General features: G+C 38.7%; 1 protein-coding gene across 5 annotated transcripts in view; it reads left to right on the top strand.

Moving 5' to 3' along the window:
- Window positions 1-17,280, top strand: part of sick (sickie) — a 138,384-nt gene that overhangs the window by 35,600 nt on the left and 85,504 nt on the right. For 3 of the 5 annotated variants that reach the window (XM_070283533.1, XM_017178283.3, XM_017178278.3), the window contains one exon: window positions 8,413-8,583. The exons of 1 other annotated variant lie outside the window; for it this stretch is intronic. In XM_070283533.1, coding sequence (XP_070139634.1) covers window positions 8,413-8,583 — 171 coding nt within the window. Of the gene's footprint in view, window positions 1-6,753; window positions 6,844-8,412; window positions 8,584-17,280 lie in introns of those variants that run through there. One more of the 5 variants, XM_017178282.3, reaches the window with a different exon arrangement.

A 17,280-nucleotide genomic window follows, 5' to 3' on the forward strand; every position in this document is an offset into this window, starting at 1 on the left:
GTCCAAGGGTTACGATGCTAATTTTACGCTGGCTTGACAGTTGACTAAACAGAAAATTAAACCGAGAACTAGCTTGGAAAAACTTGTAAAGTGCTTCATCTTCAGAACGTGGCTGGCATCCTCCTCTGACTTTGCATCTTGGCTTTTCTTCTCGACTCGCCCTTTGTCCGCCCTATCAATTTACCGTTCGAAACATCCCCGGAAAGTATGCAGAGGATATACTATCGGCGTCTTTGTTTAACCTTGTTGCAAATGTAAATTAATTTTGACTTGACTTATTTGCTTTTGGCCGCCATCTTCTGCGCTTCGGCCTTCAACCACTGAAACTGAAAACGTTTTATCTTGAGTGATATTGCATTACTCAAGTAGAGAATAAGGGGAGTTTTTCCCGCCTCATGAATATTTTCCCGGCATTGTTTTGTGCGCCTGCATTTGGCGTGTTGGCGCACTTTTTCCTCGTTCGCTTCTGTTCAAATCCAATTGTTATTTTGTAATTTAAATTTGAGATTTTTCAGCAAATGGGTTGAGTAATTGAGTTTACAGATTTTTCGTTTGGCAACGATCGCTTAATCCAAAAGGGAGCCACATTTCCGTTTTACATTCACTTATTTTTGTACATTTCGAATGTTGCAGGCTGATTCGGAAATGTTGCTGGCTAAAAATAGATTTTCCCCAACTGGAAAGAGGGCAAGATGCTCCCAATTTCTCTCTTGGATTCTCAGTTCGTTGCTGATCACGTCGCGTATCGGTCGGAAAAACTTTCGCGTTCTGTTCGCTGCGGTTCGAAATAGAATGGAAAAGCGTGCCCAGCATTTTCCCCCCTTTGCCTGGTTTCTAATGGATTAATTGCCACATCGTTCGCCTTTCGGCTTCGTTTTTTTTTGTTTAAAAAGCGTTCTTGGAAAATAGTGCACCAAATGGTTTAATCAAGTGAAATTTATGTGCTTCGGCAGATGCAGTTCATTAAGTGTAAATAAATAAGTCAGTGAGGGTGGAAAAACTCTTTTCTGACTCCAGTGGCCGTTTATACAATTTGTGTTCGGTTAAATGATAATTCAACCAATAATGATTTAATATTCGGAGAGGCCGAGTGGTTGTTCTTTGTCAAACAATTTAATTGAATTCACACATTAACGGAAAATGGGTGGTAATTGTTGCGGTTAATAATATTAGTAGTTTTCACACTAAGAAAAATATTAACTAGGAAGCAGAACTCTGAAATTTGCTCTCTTTTCTTTCTTTTTTACCTCATTATTTCTCCGTAATTCATTGTTTGGGGAATAATTACATTATAAAAGGGTTTTCTAAAGGGTAAGAGTAAAAGGCCAAAATGTCTAAAACAGCTGAAACCCGAACCCCTTTTAGCTCATTACCAATAAAGCCGTTAGGCAACAGTTTTCTTTTAGCCCATACTCATTAAGCGCGATATCCCTGGGGTTTGGGGTATGCTGTATTCATGTAAAGCATGTTAAGTTTATGTGGGAAATTATTATGATTTATTATGATACATAAGTTAGCAAATAACCTATTCAAAAATGATCATTCTTTTAAGATCCCCTGGTTTCTGTGCTTGTATCCAAGCTTCATTCTTTTGTAAAGGGTATGCTTATAGTCGGGTTACTTACTGAAACGTTTCCACCTTTTCCTTTCCTCCTTTCCTCCTTAGTCCTTCGCCTTTTATTCAATCTTGTACTTTGATTTTTTCCCCAACTCCCTGCAAGCTGCTTTAAATTTGAACGTAAAAACGAGCTGTGAAAGGGAAGTTTTCCCTTTATCATAAGAATTTTCTTTTGCCTGTGGCAAGCTCTGATTGCTTGCCACCCCACAGCTACTTTTTCCCTTGTTGTGCCACCTTTTTGGTGGCTCGTTGCGTATGCGTAATATAAGCTTGGGGCGTATTGAAGGGCTCCTTACTCGGCGCCTTCAGAGTCAATTGCAGGTGACTCATGGCCGTTAACTTGGCCCGAACACGCCATGGTCTTAACAGCTGTTAACACGACGGCCCTGCCATTCGTGTGGCATAATAATAAGCAGTTAAGCCCATTCCTGCCCTCCATTCGCATTTTAGCGGTAATTAAATTAACGCGAGAAACTTTTTCTTTTTGTTTCTTATATTTTGTTTAAAGGAGTCGCCATGTGCTGCGGCATAATTAATTGAAAATATAATTAAAAATGTTTTCTTACTTGGCTGAAAAAAGGAAATGCTGCAAGTTTTGGGTCACAAGCCATTATGAAAATGAATTTTGAGGCTATTTTTAGGAGCCTTCGTATCGATTTCGGGTCAACCCAGGACCAGGGGTGGCTTCAATTGTTCTATAATGGCCTCTGGACGAAGCCGAGAGGGGCTGTCAACCCACTCACGTGTCACTCACACTCTCGAGCCAGCCAAAACCAAACCAATCCAACTCACATCTGTGCCCAATTGCCCGTATGGCCATTGACTTGGCCGCAATGGCCAGCTTTTAGTCCTTCCCTATGTATGTACATATATCCTGCGGTCCAATATGCGGTGATCCCGTTCTCTAGGGCTCCGCCCTTACTTCCTGCCAGTGGTCCACCATCGGTGCTGGCCATTGATATTTTTCTCGGCTTTGTGCAAATTTTATGCAAAATTAAGCGAGCTACTGATGCGTCCCACAATTAGTTTAATGTCTGTATAAAGTGCCTTCTATTGAATGTGTGGTGGAAGAAGCAGGTCAAGCTGGTTAATGGAGGGAAAACTATCAGCCGATTGTTGTTTCATTACTAAATGGGGTTTGGGTCTTGTTAATAGTTTTATTAAAACGTTGACTATTGCGATTTTTAATGAACTAAATGAGTGTTAACTCTCGATTGGGTGCTTGATTTTAATCTACAAAATCGAGGACAGCTGAGGTCGTTTTCCATTACACAAATGCAGCAGGTTTTTTACTAAAGAATCCTTTAGTATCTTATTTTTATATAAATCTAGCGTGTCACAGAAATTAGACTGGATAATTTGTAGCTCCTCTTATATCTTCGTTTTTTTTCTAAATGATATTTTGTAAGCCTCCATTATAACATTTAAAATATTTAAAGTACCTCAAAAAATGTGTACAAATTGATTTGAATCGATATTTCTGTTTACTGTGTTCCTGTAATATCTTTATGCATCTCGTCAGAGTTTTCTCATAAACTTTATTGCTGTTGTCGGAATTCTTTTTTAGCCAATCCGCATATCTGACCCATAACACAGTCAGCAAGCCAGGAATGAGATGTTTCTCAGGCGCTGCCCCCCCGTGCATTACTAATTCGGGCACTTAGCCTCAGCTGGAAATTCCCCACGAAGGACCTTATCAAATTGCCATAAAAGTGCCGGCGGCACTTCAGCGCGGTCATAGAGAGGCAAAAGTTTCGGATGATATATAAGTCGTATATATATCTTGGCCTTTTTTTTCGGTTTCGTTTTTCGTGGACGTTATTTTGCCTGCCATCTCTTAGTTTGCCGATTCAATGGGGGTGCCAGGGGATGAGGACTGGGGCAACAGGGTCATATAAATTTTTGATGAGTAGTCATTATTAAATGCGAGTGATGTCAAGAGACGGTGGAGAAGAAGGCTAATCGGAGGGGAGAGGAATTGTGCCTGCAAAGACAGTTTAGTTTATTTCTTTCCAAAAAAATATATATTTATACATTTTATTTATGTGACAGCTGACAAGCGTTTCTGTCTCAACTTTTACTTTTATCAGCGAAAATGTTTATTTCCCTGTCTCGCCCTGAGACTTTTATTATTTATTTGGTTGAGTTTTTGCTACTTTTGGTTTTCCTTGTGTGTTTTCCCTGGAATTTCCTCTAGTTGTTATGGGTAATAAAAGAATTGAGGCAAGGCTTTCAATTAATTGTGATGTTGTGCCACGAATTGTTAGCAATTAATGAATGAAATGCGAGTCTATCAATTTTAGGGTTGTTACCACGAACTTTTCTGGGACTGCCTCCGTGTCTGCGTGGGCTTTGTGAGCACGTAATAATTTGTGTTCCATTTTATTTAGTTGTGCTAAGTGGACACACCTACGCTAATGGGACCTCTATAGTTTATAGAGGGATTAGTTTATTGAACTTTGAAGAGTTCTGTGAGACTTTGGCCTTAATTTACTAGCATATTTTTTATTTAAAAACTTGAAACTTAAAAATGTGTAGAGAATTTCCTACTACTAATATTTTTGAATTGAAAAATTATTAACTTTCTATCTAACTACTTAATAATTCTATGAAATCATGAAAAATCTATAGAGTTTCATGTCGCTTTAATACGAGTGACCTGTCCTAAATGATGTCATATTTGAAGCACTCATCGCACCCCCCATCTCTTGTCCAAATCAAGCGTCTCGCCTTTGATATGAAACTCAGTTGATTGGGCACATCAACACATTTGCCCAATCAATCTACTTCCCTTCTATTTCTGCCAGATTCCCTCCCTCTTCTGGCCAAATCAAGGGGCCGCCCAAAAGGTGTCCAAGATTGTTTTGACATTACTTTCAAATGTCAATCGCCTGTGATTTGATTTCTTCTTCTAAGGCTTTCATTGAGTTTAGCAAATTGAGTTTCAGGTGGCAGTTTGGGGTGGGAGATGCCTGAAAATGTTGGGTCAAATGCGATAAAAGTCGATAATACAATCGAATTTAATAAGGTATAAATGGGGATGGTGAACTCAAAGCTTTGGCTTGGGGTGGATTTTCCTCATATTGCTGGGCGGAATGCAGCGGAAAAGATAAAGACAGATTTGGGAGCTTTATTGTGAAAGAGGCTGGCAACAGGTTGTCAAGGAGAATATTGATTTTCGAAGCTTAGGATTTGCTATGCCTAATATTGAGTGCCTATTTAGTCATTTGATGTGCTTTCATAGCTTAAATAATATTTAAGCAAAATTGTAAATTAAATTGTAAAATTGGCCCTTACAAGCCAACCCAAATTGGGTTCAAATTAAACCAAACCTACACACCTGACTTCACATTGATAGGTTTCTCGCAAATCCTGAAAGCAGCTTAAAGACTGCCAAGGGTGAGATAAAGAAGACTCACTCTGGCTCAGGTCACACATCAATGGAGTTATTTAACAGTCAGCAGACAGCATTTATCGCTGTTCGATTTAACATAAATTTCAAGCAATTTTCCCTCGCCAAACACCTGTCGCTTTGCTGATGTTGCTGCCAGTGTCATGCAAATTCCAATAAACTAAAGTACCAACGTCGCGCCATTTTTGATAAAGAACAGAAGGAACATGGAGCGCGACAGCAGCCCCTCGGGGGTAGCTATTTTTTTGTTTTCTGTTTTTTTTATTCACATTTCTGGGAAGCTATAAAATTTTTATCATCATTACTTTGACATTTCCCTGACATTTCGCAGAAAGTAAAGAAAAGTACTCAGACCCAAAGTTCACCTCCACCTCTGCACTTTCCCGACACTCAACCCCCAAAAGCCTTTACACACTAGATGAGAGCCTCAGAACGTGGGCGTGGCTGGGGTTCCTGGTCCTGGGTTTGTCGGCGGCTTTCATTTCGTAAATGGCTGTGTGACCTTTTTCATACTCGACCAAAATTGATTTCCTGGACGATTTGTCAACCCCTTTTCGGCCGATACTAAGCTTATCAAGGCAGCAATTTTGCTAGCGCTACACAAATCTGAATTGTCGCTGACAAGGGTGTCGGCCCCAATTATGCATAAGCCTAACTACCCCGCCTATCTAAGCTGGAGAAGGTGTGGAGCCCGCCGCCGGACGCAAGACCCATTTCCGGGATCCAGGTTCACCGTAAAACCTGTTGTTGAAGTGACGGCCGTGGGTCGGCCGCTGCTGATGTCAGTTCTGGTTGGCACTTTCATTTTCAATTAGTTTACCCAAGTGGGCGTGTGATTTTCAACGCAGAATTTCACAAAAAAATATGGACAGTAAAGAAAAAATGAAGCCGCAAGAAATCTTAGTCGAATATCAGATACCCAGGATTATTAAGAGTAGTAAACGAAAGTATAATTATTATATTTTACTTGCTTTTTTTATAACTTTTTGTAGCTTGAAATCTCATAGAATTTAAAATTTATAAACCCTTCTAAATGCATGTAAATTCGATATACCCCACATTACCAGGTACAAGGAGGGAAGTGCTTTTGAAAAGGGTGAAAGTGAAGGCGTCGCCTAATGTTTTTTATTATTGTTATTACCAGAGCTGGGCTCTTTCTGGCCTTGCTGATAAGCTTAAATGTGTTTGGCGGACGGTGTTTCAATAAAACTTTATCATAATTGACGTTTTAATGGGGCTGGCAAAAAAAATAATAGCAAGAAATACACAATGTTCCCAGCATCCTGGCTTCCGGGTGGCCGCTGGATGTAATTTTATATTTATGAAACGGTCTGGAGAAAATAAAAGCGCTGAGAGGGCGTCATAAACAAGGCTGTCGTTGAAAGGTGCATAATGTGTGATAAGTATGCGTATATAAAAAATGCTCTGGGTTAGACACGGGTATCATAAGAGTACTTTTACAATGGCTTTTGTCTGGAACATTTATTTTAACTTTACATGAAATTATAATCTTTAAGGGTTTTATATATTCATAAATAGTTTAAAGTATAAAAGCTTTATTGGAACCATTAACCTGAAAGCCTTTTCACTCCCCGTTTAATGAATCACTTTTTGCTAATGAAATCCTTAAAAAAAGGTGTTAAATCAGTATTTGCTAATGAGAGGCATGAAAAAAGTGTTATACAAAAAATGTAAAAAATAATATTAATCAACTTTTGAATCTGTTAACTGAAAAAACATGTTGGCTCGCTGCGTAAGCTATCAAGGATCTTGCGATAATATCAACGGCATCCTGACCCGTGACTATGCAAAGGTTCGTATAAAAAAAGAGGCAAATAATGGAAATAAGTTAATTAGTCTATGGAAAGGAGGGACCTTCTGTATTGTTTTATTTTATTTAGTCTATGCAAAATGGAAAATGTTGCCTCATAAACAAAAGTATCTCAGAAAAGCGCCTGCACATGCATATGCCGCACAGTGGTTTGGTTTTCATAAAGAACCCTTGGAAGTTGTTGTAAAAGTCTGAACTACACTTTTTGGCTAAACGAAACACTGTGCACTGAGGGGAGTCTAGAGTCTATAAGCCAGAGTTGCCACAGTTGCCAGTGACACTGACATTTGCCCGGCTATTTCCCACTAGCAAGTTTTCAGATTATTGTTCAAAGTCCAATGCCAAAGCCAAAGCCCGAGCCTAAAGCCAGACAACAAAACCGACTGCAAAAAGTGAAAAACTTGCATAGGCCAAGTCCAAAGTCCTGGCGGCAGTCCATTGTATTACGTCTGCCTCTTTGAGATGTTAAGCCCGCTCGTAACTTGGCCGTGGCACCAAATGGAATACGGCTCTAAACAGTAAAGGACCACACCAGAACAGACCAGAAACAAAATGGAAAGGGAGCTAGACAAACAGAAGGCTGGCAAAAGATAGCAAAAGTACAATGCAAGATATTTTTATTGCCAACCAAGGCGGACTTAAAATGTGTCGCATGCATATGCAGGAAGGCAGCCCCCGAGTGGGTTTGGGGGATATGAGTGCCGCATTAGGATTACCAACTGGCAGGGGGCACAATAAAAACTATGTAAGGATGTGGCTAACGATGTGAGGGCAGCAAAGGTCTGCAAAGCTAATAATGTCAGGAAAAAAGGAAAGTTGTAATACCCTAAAGATCAGGGAAGCAAAAAGCAACAAACTTTGAGAAGAAGAGGAAATCATACATAAAGTTTTGGTTTTTCTTAGGATTTATTATTAAATTATATAAGTAAATTAAAAAGAGAAACCAAAATGTTGGAAAATGTCAAAGATATAGTCTTCGATTCAAGGGAGATTACATTTGAATTAGAAGGTTTCTGACCTAAAAAATCATATTTCCAAAAATGTTATGTCAATTCTAGTCTCTCTTCACTGACATAAAGCATCACAAGCTCTACTTACCCCGCCAAGAACTTATTCTTTTACGACATTATATCACAAAACTTGCATAGATAAAGATGATAGAATGGCCAAAGGATGGCGTCAAGCAAGAAAAGCTACTCAAAGGATATTGCGAAGGAAGAGAGATATAGTAATAGGATAAGTATAAGGCCACTAAAGCTGCCAAACAAATAAAAAGGATTTTTCGTTTAGCCAAAAGTGTAGCACAGATTTTCCTAACGACTTCCCAGGGCTCTTTTGGAAGGGAAAATGTCTTCAATTTTAATTTGTTTGCCCAACTCCTTGTGCATATGTTGCTGGTGGAAGGCTAATGATTTCCGGATAACCAAATTGTGCAGAGAATTTCAACTTGTGCTGCAGACAGGGACAGCTTGGGCATAATTACAACTTGAATGGGCTATTAGTCTGTCGCTTAGTAAACATTTAAATTCATATATTTTAATTCCATTTCAGATATACACAGACTGGGCAAACTACTACTTGGAACGCGCCAAATCAAAGCGAAAGGTCACAGATCTCTCTGCTGATTGCCGGGATGGCCTCCTGCTGGCCGAGGTCATTGAGGCGGTTACCAGCTTCAAGGTGCCCGATCTGGTCAAGAAGCCAAAGAATCAACAGCAAATGGTGAGTTTATAACACTTTATTTAATGCAAAATGTGTAGATTTATTTCGCTAGGTGGGGGGAAATAAAATTATGTTAATCAGAGTAAGGTTTAACTGCCCATAAATATGGCCAAGAAAGCTATTCAAGTCCTGGGTAATGTATGGATTAATAAATTTAAACCGAACTGCCATTTTGGCATTGGAAAAACGACCCTTAAGCAATGAATAGCTCGAATCCTTTGGCTGTCTCCCATTTTCCCCACTTATTGAGGCTCCCGCAGAAACGTGAAAAAATCCAACCGAGAGCATCATGAGTCACTCCTATTCTTCGCGTTAATTGTTCTTTACATGACAAAAAAGGCTGCCAGACCGAAGCCTGCATTATACGTCAAATGCAAATCCGGCTCAACGTGAAAATATTTCCGCAAATACACACACACACACACCACACTGCTTGGGTGTGTCGTGCATTGGAAGGTGGATCTGTCATTCGTACCACAGGGCGTATGGCGAACTTTTTCATCGGTGCTGCGGCGACTGTTCTGAAATTCAGTTACGAGTTGGAAAATGATGATTTCCGCCGTACTAAGCAATTTGGCGCCAGGTGGAAGTTGCTCCGCTTTTGATTGAATTGGAATGACGATGGTGGATCGGAAGCTGCAGTGGTTGCGCTGCACTCCACTGCATTTATTAAATTAAAATTAAAAAGCCAGCATGGCTAGGATTTTCTCGATGCCACAAATAGCCTTTTTTGGTAAAATTTTGAATCATTTTTTTTCTTTTACTATTCCGTCTGCTTCGTGCCAAGATTCCCAAATAAAGTCCTTGCTCCCGACGGTTTTGGTCGCTGCCTTGGCACATTTTCTTTCTTTTTTTTTTTTGCACCGAATCTGCGGCAAGTTCATTGCCGATATATAAACAGAGACAGAAGGCGGGTCCATGAAATAAAAATTTATTTTAACTTTGTCAGTTTTCGGTTAGTTGACGCTTTGCATTTTAAATAGTCAGCAGGGGACTGCGCGAGGAGCCAACAAGTGAAATGCCAGCAGACAAAGTCTTTGAGAAAATGATAAGCTCAGCTAAACGTGCGCCGTTGTGGCACGTGATGCAGCTAAATAAAAATAAAAAAAATAAAAACTGGGAAAAGCGAAAAACTGGAGAAAAAATAGCTGACAAATTGCCAGCGAAACTCGCCCAGAAAAGGAGGCGTGCCACTGCCGCGTTGACGTATGTGACATGGGCGCCAAATTGGGTTTATTTGAGATGAAGTAGAACCCCGAAAGCCATGCATTGCACTGCACATTTCCACACACACACACATATTATTGACGAGCAGGAGCCAGGACTAACAACTAAATTTGCCAATTTGGCTCACAAATATAGAGGAAAATATAAAAAAAACCGAAATGAGTTGATTGCATGCGAATGTTTGCTCTGCAGTAAAGTATGGATAAGGCTATAATTTTATGTCTGAAAATTTGTTGGATATCTCGAAAGGAAAGGTTCATTCAAATATTTGCATATTTGTTAAGAATATTTCGCCACCACAGATTTACATAAATATAAATGTAATACTCTGACCTAGGATACACTCTACCACCAAGCAAATACTTTATCTATCCGCCAAACTTGTACTGTCCCCTGGTGACTCCGCCCCAGTACTGTATTTGTACACTGACTCATAACAATGCCCATGCCTAGCCTCCTTTTATCACACTTTTCGTGTTTTCAATTGCAAAGCAAAGCAAACAAAGCATTGGGAAAACTCCCCATTTTCCAGGCAGAGCCTTTTTGTTGCTGGCCACAGACTTCTTTACGCTGCCTGCCGCTTTCATTTCCCCATTTGTTTTTCATATTTGCATGGCGAAATGAGAAATCTGCGCGCCACAACCCAAGTGCAACTCACAAAAAAAAGCCAAGGAAATTGTGAAGGAGCGGACAGAAGCTCTGGAAGGGCCAGGGCACATTTGAACAAATTCAATAAAAACAAATAACACCGTGCTGAGTGCATTGAGCGTAGACTAAAGTAAATTTTATCAACTTTTAAATCAAATATTAAACTTTAGTTGGCGCTTCCTTTCTTTTGGCGCGTGTTCAGTCCAAACTTTCTAATAAACTTTTCTTGGTCTTTTCTTCACCCTCTCTCTATTTTTTATGGCCACTTTTTGCAAGTGCAAACTTTACATGAGGGTTTCCATTCCTGTTTTTTTTTCCCCCCACTGCAACACGTAGTGCACTTTTTTCCGACTTTGCAACGTTTTTCTAATGAGTGACGACGACGACGACGAACACCCAGCAGCTGAACCAGCCAAAGGACCTGGGCCAGAGTCAAATGTGGCTGGAACCACACAGCGGCTAAAAGAAGTGGTGAAAAACTGGAAAACGAAACTCTTGAAAAATCAGCGAAATGTAAAAGTGTTCAAAGCTAACTTTAGCGACAGTGCTTGGCAACGCATAGAAGAAAAACTGGGAGTCAAAGTCACAGATATTCCAAATTAAAGGCCGCAAAAGTTGACTTTAAGTAGAAACTGAATGAGGGGCTTTACTTGGTTGAAGAGTTTTTCTAAACAGAACTGCAGAATTACAGGGACTTTAATTAACTTTACGTTGTCTTTGTAGATTACTGCAATTAAATCATTCTTGAGGAGTTATAACTCACCATATTATTATAAGAATAAATAGAAATTAAACAAATAATAATAAAATACATTTATTATTCTTAAAATCTATAAAACCTTTGAAAATAGGCGTCAAGAATTAAGCTATTTCATATTTTAATTCGATATTTATACCATTTAAAGTCTTTTTTAAACCGGACTTCCCATTAAAGACCTCCTTTCAGCTGAGTCACTATCGTTGCAAAGAGCAATTTGTGCAAATTTACTCAAATGAATTTTACTACGCTACTAATTTGATTTCCACTCCGGTCCCAAACAAAGGCAACATGTAAAAGCTGCAAGCCAAAAAGGTAGGATGGAAAAGGCTCTCTCCTCCCCTTTCCACCGTCAAATCTGTTCACACACACACAAACACCCCAAGAGATTTCCCAATCAAGTATGCAAATAATTTAGGTGTGTGTGTGTGTGCCTTAAATGGGAAATTAAATCAAAATAAGCACATGCTGTGTCTTATATAATTGCCCGTCTTGCTCCTTTGTCCATTTCCTCATCGCTCTCCTGTCTTTAACAGGCCAATAAACGCCTTTTGTAGCCAATTTCTAAAGTCATTCGTCCAGCATTTATGGCTCTTTGTGTGGTTGTTGGTTTTTCCATAAGCTGATTGCAGTTATTATCATCAGGAGGCAAACAAACATCCACAGCACCGTACAGGCCAATTATTATGTAATTAAACTAAAACAATAGGAAGAATTAGTGCGCTTGAACGATTTTCAAATACCTTCCAAGACCAGAACCTAACCATTGTTGTTCTTGATAAATGCTCTGCCTCAGGATGAAAAGGATTTTAAAGCTTTAAGAATAGAGAAAGTTAAACGGAAATTTGACAGGAAAATAATATTTAAAATTCGTTTGGAAAATGTGCATAATTTTAAGGTATTTTATAAGCTTAACTTTCAGGGTAAAGAAGTTATAAAAATAGTCAACAAAGTCCTTATTGATTTTTAAACTATGCTTTATTTTGTATCCTAAAGTTTTTTCATTAATTTTGCCTGCTTAAGGTACGCTTAAGTCAAATAAAAAATTATTCTCCTCTTTGCAAACTCCCTCCTTATGCTTTCCATTTTCCGTTTAAAAATGGTGCATTTTGCAGTATCTTAAACGAAATCTGCACAGGTGACAGGCAATGGAGAAGGACTTACCTGAACCACTCCCCTTTGACTTTTCCGCCACGCCCTGGCTGGCTAAAGAAAACAGCATCTGGCTTTAAATTGAAGTTCATTATTGCAGCACATTTTAAATTCTTTGTAGGGAAATTCTTTTCATTTCCCAAATAGATTCCCTTGGTATGAAAATTCTTGCTGCATCGTTTCCTTTGGTAAACAATGCACAGTTTTTTTTATGGCAACATTAAAGTTAACAATACCACGAATATCGGTTGGCTAAGCTTTTTCTGTGTACATTTCAATTGGCTAAATTTAGTCGACTTCGGCTTGCACAATGCCGCAATGAGAACAAAACAATGGGGCAACTTTACGGGTTAAACAAATAAAATAACAAGAAAGGAAGTTTAACTTTGGGAAACGGACTTTGAATACCCTGCTGTTAAATTATGTGATATAATTTTTATAATAAAAAGTAAATAGAAATATAGAAGAAATCTATAAGATGAACTAAGCCCATCTTTCACTACTTAATTGTTGAAAAATTATCCTACAGATATATTCATTACAGTTTTCTAGGCATAGGTATAAATACTTCACAAGAGTATTTAAATAGACCACGTTTTTTCAATGTTTTGAAATTCACAATTGCGTGCAAACAAAATAAAAGAAACGAAAAAGTTGTGTAACCACAAATCAGGCGGTAAAAACTTTCTGGGCCCTTTTTGCACGTGCAGCATCCATAAATTCCAGCGCACAAATTAAGTTGTACGAAAAGAAAAGGCGGTGTGTGGGGCAGGAAAAGCGGTGGGAAAAGTCTGCGGAGTGGGTGTGGCAACCAATCAATGGCTGCGCCTTCTGTTGCATAAATTAGTGGCGGCACGTGATCAGGCAGGCGCAAACTTTTAAGTACAGTTGTCGCACTACACTTCAGTTAGGCTCCCCCCCAGTCCCTCTACTCCACTATTATGCCATTTATTTTCAATTAGGAATATAACAACTAAAAGCTTGTCCATAAGCCAAGTTTACGAGTATGTTGGTCAACATAACAAGTGCCCAGGGAGTTTGTGTGTAATTTAGTCCTCGTGAAAGCTGTAAGTTTGACTTAGTTTGTACTCTCCATTAGTTTATTTATTAGGTTTGAAGTGGCCTTTTAGTTAATTTAAGTACATTAATCTAATTAACTGTAATAAGGTTGCCTAGATAATACTAAGAGATAGGTAGAGATAGATAGGAGTACATTAATATCATGCTAAAGGTAATAGGTTATTCATTATCCAATTAAATATAAGATTGACGTTTGGAATTGTAGATTTGATTTGTTAAATTTGCTAAAACAGAGAGTTTAATTAAAAAATGCATTACTAAACTAAAATCTAGATCAAATAATAACCAAATACTGTAATGACTTCAAAAGAAACGTATCCTGTAGTCTATCAAGCTCCATGGAGTACCAAGTTCATTTCGGGCAGTTTCCTCTTTTTTTTTCTGGTGCTCATTCGTCAAAGTTTGGCCAAAGCTTTCTAATTACAAATGTAAATCCCCCCTCGGTCGTGTGTGTTTCTGTGTTTTCAGAACTTTGTTTGGCTTTTCCACAAACTCACGGGGGTGGGGAATGGAGTCTGGTCTGGTGCTTAACAGAGCTCGTAGCATGATAATTGTCATTGGGGGAAAGCGGAGGCGGAGACGGAGGACGAAGGACCCCGACTGGACATGGCATTAGCCAGTTTGATAACCGGACCTTGGATGGCTATTTGCAGATGCTGCTGTGCCGGTCTCCATGGTTTTTGGACGGATTTTTGGTCAACAAACAAGAGCGGAAGTGAATTACACTTCAATTGGCTGGCAGGCTAAGCTGCTCGAACTTTGGACCGCATCCAAAAAGTGAAATGTGTTGAAATATATTTCTATTTCTGGCCATTTTTTCGAGCAACTCTTGCCAAGATTCACGCACTTAATTAGACACGGGCCGCGGCATCGTTTTGGATACTGGCTGCCGGTGCGGTGCGGTGATCTCCTCTAATTGCATAGGCAGCCTCCTCGCACTGACTTCAAACGGCGGACCATAGCGGCGACCTCGATTCGAGTGCTCCGCAAGATGTTCCATCTATATTTAGCCGGAGATGCAGACTTCCAAAGGCCCTTATGGAGTGTATGCTTGGCAGTCTTTTGCTCTCTGCCTACAGGTTGACCCACCCAGCATGTTTATTTCTCTCTTTGACTTTTCTCCCTGCAATCTCCCAGTTTTTTGGATAATTTATGTGCAGCAAACTTCTCTTTGACATCATTTTTGGAGGCCACACCGAGAAGTTGCAATTGCAATTTATCATTGATTTTGTGGCCAATCCACCCACATGATTTAAGGTTGGAGCCAGGCGCTTCACGATTCACAGAACGATTTCAGATCCCAGCATGTTGCAATCTCTGATGACCTTTTTATGGCCATGCAACAGTCACCCTATCTTTGGGGGCTTTTGTTTTGGGGGATCACTTTGAAAAGGAATAATTTATTTATACTTTTGACTACCCAAAATATATAAAAATACTTTCAGCAAAGATGTTATAATATTAGATCGTTATAATTTCAATAGTTGACAGACAAAACCACATACTCATTATCATTTCGCTTAGCCCAAAATTTTTAGCAGTTCAACAAGTTCGTGATCAGCATATAGATTCCTCGTTTACCATTTATTCGGCAATGGTTGTGGTTTGTGGCTTTAATTGTCTGTTGACTTCTGCCATGCAAATCGCTACTCATAAGATCGAGCTGCACAACTTGGCCCACTTTTTCATTTTGGCTGTCAGCTTCGTTCCTCGGTCTTTGTCTCGCATGCTTTTGCAATTAAAATTTATGAATCTATTGAACTCGCTGATGTTCAGTGAATGAATCAAGATCGCTGTAGGTACATGGTACATAAGTACAAAATATACATATTTGTACATATGTATGGAGGAGCGCGTCGGAGTTTATGGAGCCCATTCGAGGGAACAAAACCAGCAAAGATCCATCAGGGTGAAGACAATGAGATGCTGTATGAGATTGCCTGTGACTGCGTACCTCTTTGATGACTTATTGAAAATTCCATTTAAAATTTGTTTACTCATTGCAACCAGAACGAAATAGCAGACGGACGTCTTTCCCGCTCTCGCACGCCCACAACTGTCAAGAGTACAGAAATCAAATTAAAGAACTGAAATGTGTTTATGTCTGGGCCTGGCAGCAACAACAAATAAAGGGAAACCAGCTAATAAAATGTTACTTGGGAAACATGTTGCCAAAGATATTGGGATTGTCTTTTGAGGAGTATCTTTTTGTTTTAAATGGTTATTATATTCAAAAAATTCTATTGTGTTGAAATAATGTGACACAATTGTAAGTTTAGCTAAGAGAACTGAACATTTTCTTTAATTATAACTATTAAAATTGGAAATACAAAATATTTTCTTTACAATTTTCATTACTTTACTTTCCTTTAAACATTACCAAAATTTTAAGAAAAAATATATTGCATATTTTCCAATTAAAAAAAGTATGAAAAATTTATAATCCAATTAATAAATATACATACATATGTATTTTGATATATAAAATCTAAATTAAATCTCCTTGGACTTTTGGATACCCCGTCAAATTGCCTGCACTGACAGCAACATTTTTATATGTAGCAACATTTCCCAGAGACCCAAAATAAAAAACTCGTCTGGCAAAGAAAACTCCAGCAACATGCTGCGGCGATCACAGCTGTGCGATCAATGGGCAAGCAAAACAAAAACAAAACCCGGCCAGATGATGCTTCCCCGGCGAACGAAGTAATGTTTAGGCCGAAGTCAAACACAGACAGAAAAGTTTTTAGAAAAGGTCAATCATTTTATTGAGATTTTTTTTAAAAGATTTATTATTACGATTTTTATAAATTCAGAATTAAATGTTTACATAAATTCTGGGTAGGAATTAAAATGACAAAATAAGCCTAATGATGCGCCAAAATACTTTAAAAGGTTTTAAATTAAAAATATTATTTTTTGGGCTCTTTCAAAAAGGTCACAACACCAAGCTTCCATGAAATCAAGCCCAGAAACAACCTCAACCTTGTTGAGACTTTTCATTTTTCATTCATGAAACATATTTAAAATATAACTAAACCTTAATTTAATAAAATTTATGATTAAATATTTAAAGTATAGTCTGAATTTAATAACAATTTTTGTATAATAGTTCCTTGATCTAAATTTATCAATTTCTGTATTAAAATCGGCATTGAAAAAGTCAAGTCTGTCCCTAACAAAATTAAGAAATTACTCCGTAATTTTTTTCTCTGTGTAACCGAAGTCATAGCCCGAAGTATCGATGGCACGATCGATGATCTCCAGGCCGGTCGTGGTGTTATTCGCCGGTTACGAGTCAGTAGACAACCAACTGTTGCTGCCAGCAGTTCAAATCGAGAGCCCGCGCGTGTGTGTTCCCCAATTCAAAATATATTTCATGGAAATCCAAGCGAATAAATTCTGGAAAATTGATTGCTAATTTAAAACACCTGAGCGGTTTATTACCAGTGCTAAGTGAAGATAAAAACAAATGAGTGCTTGTGATCGAGTAAAGTGTGTTGTTCACGGTCTGAATTTATGCAAATTTCTCGATGACTGCTTAGGCCATAGGAAGAAAATTTTATTTGTTTAATTGCGAGCGTTGATTGCCTTAAATTTGCTTTTATATATGCCTGTGCGAATTCCGCAATAGACTACTATATCAATTAAAAATGCTCGTTTAAGTGTCTTTTGCCTTGCCCCAATTAAACTGTACAAAATACGAAATAACGAAACCAACAGCAAACCGGAGAAACGAAGACATTTTGGGTCAAGTAACCTCAAGTAGCTAACAACACAACGACGGCAGCCGGCAAAGAGTTGAAGAGGTAAATGAAAATGTTTGACCCCTT

The sequence above is a fragment of the Drosophila kikkawai genome, chromosome 2L (genome assembly GCF_030179895.1).
Source record: "Drosophila kikkawai strain 14028-0561.14 chromosome 2L, DkikHiC1v2, whole genome shotgun sequence".
In the NCBI taxonomy this organism is placed as follows: domain Eukaryota; kingdom Metazoa; phylum Arthropoda; class Insecta; order Diptera; family Drosophilidae; genus Drosophila; species Drosophila kikkawai.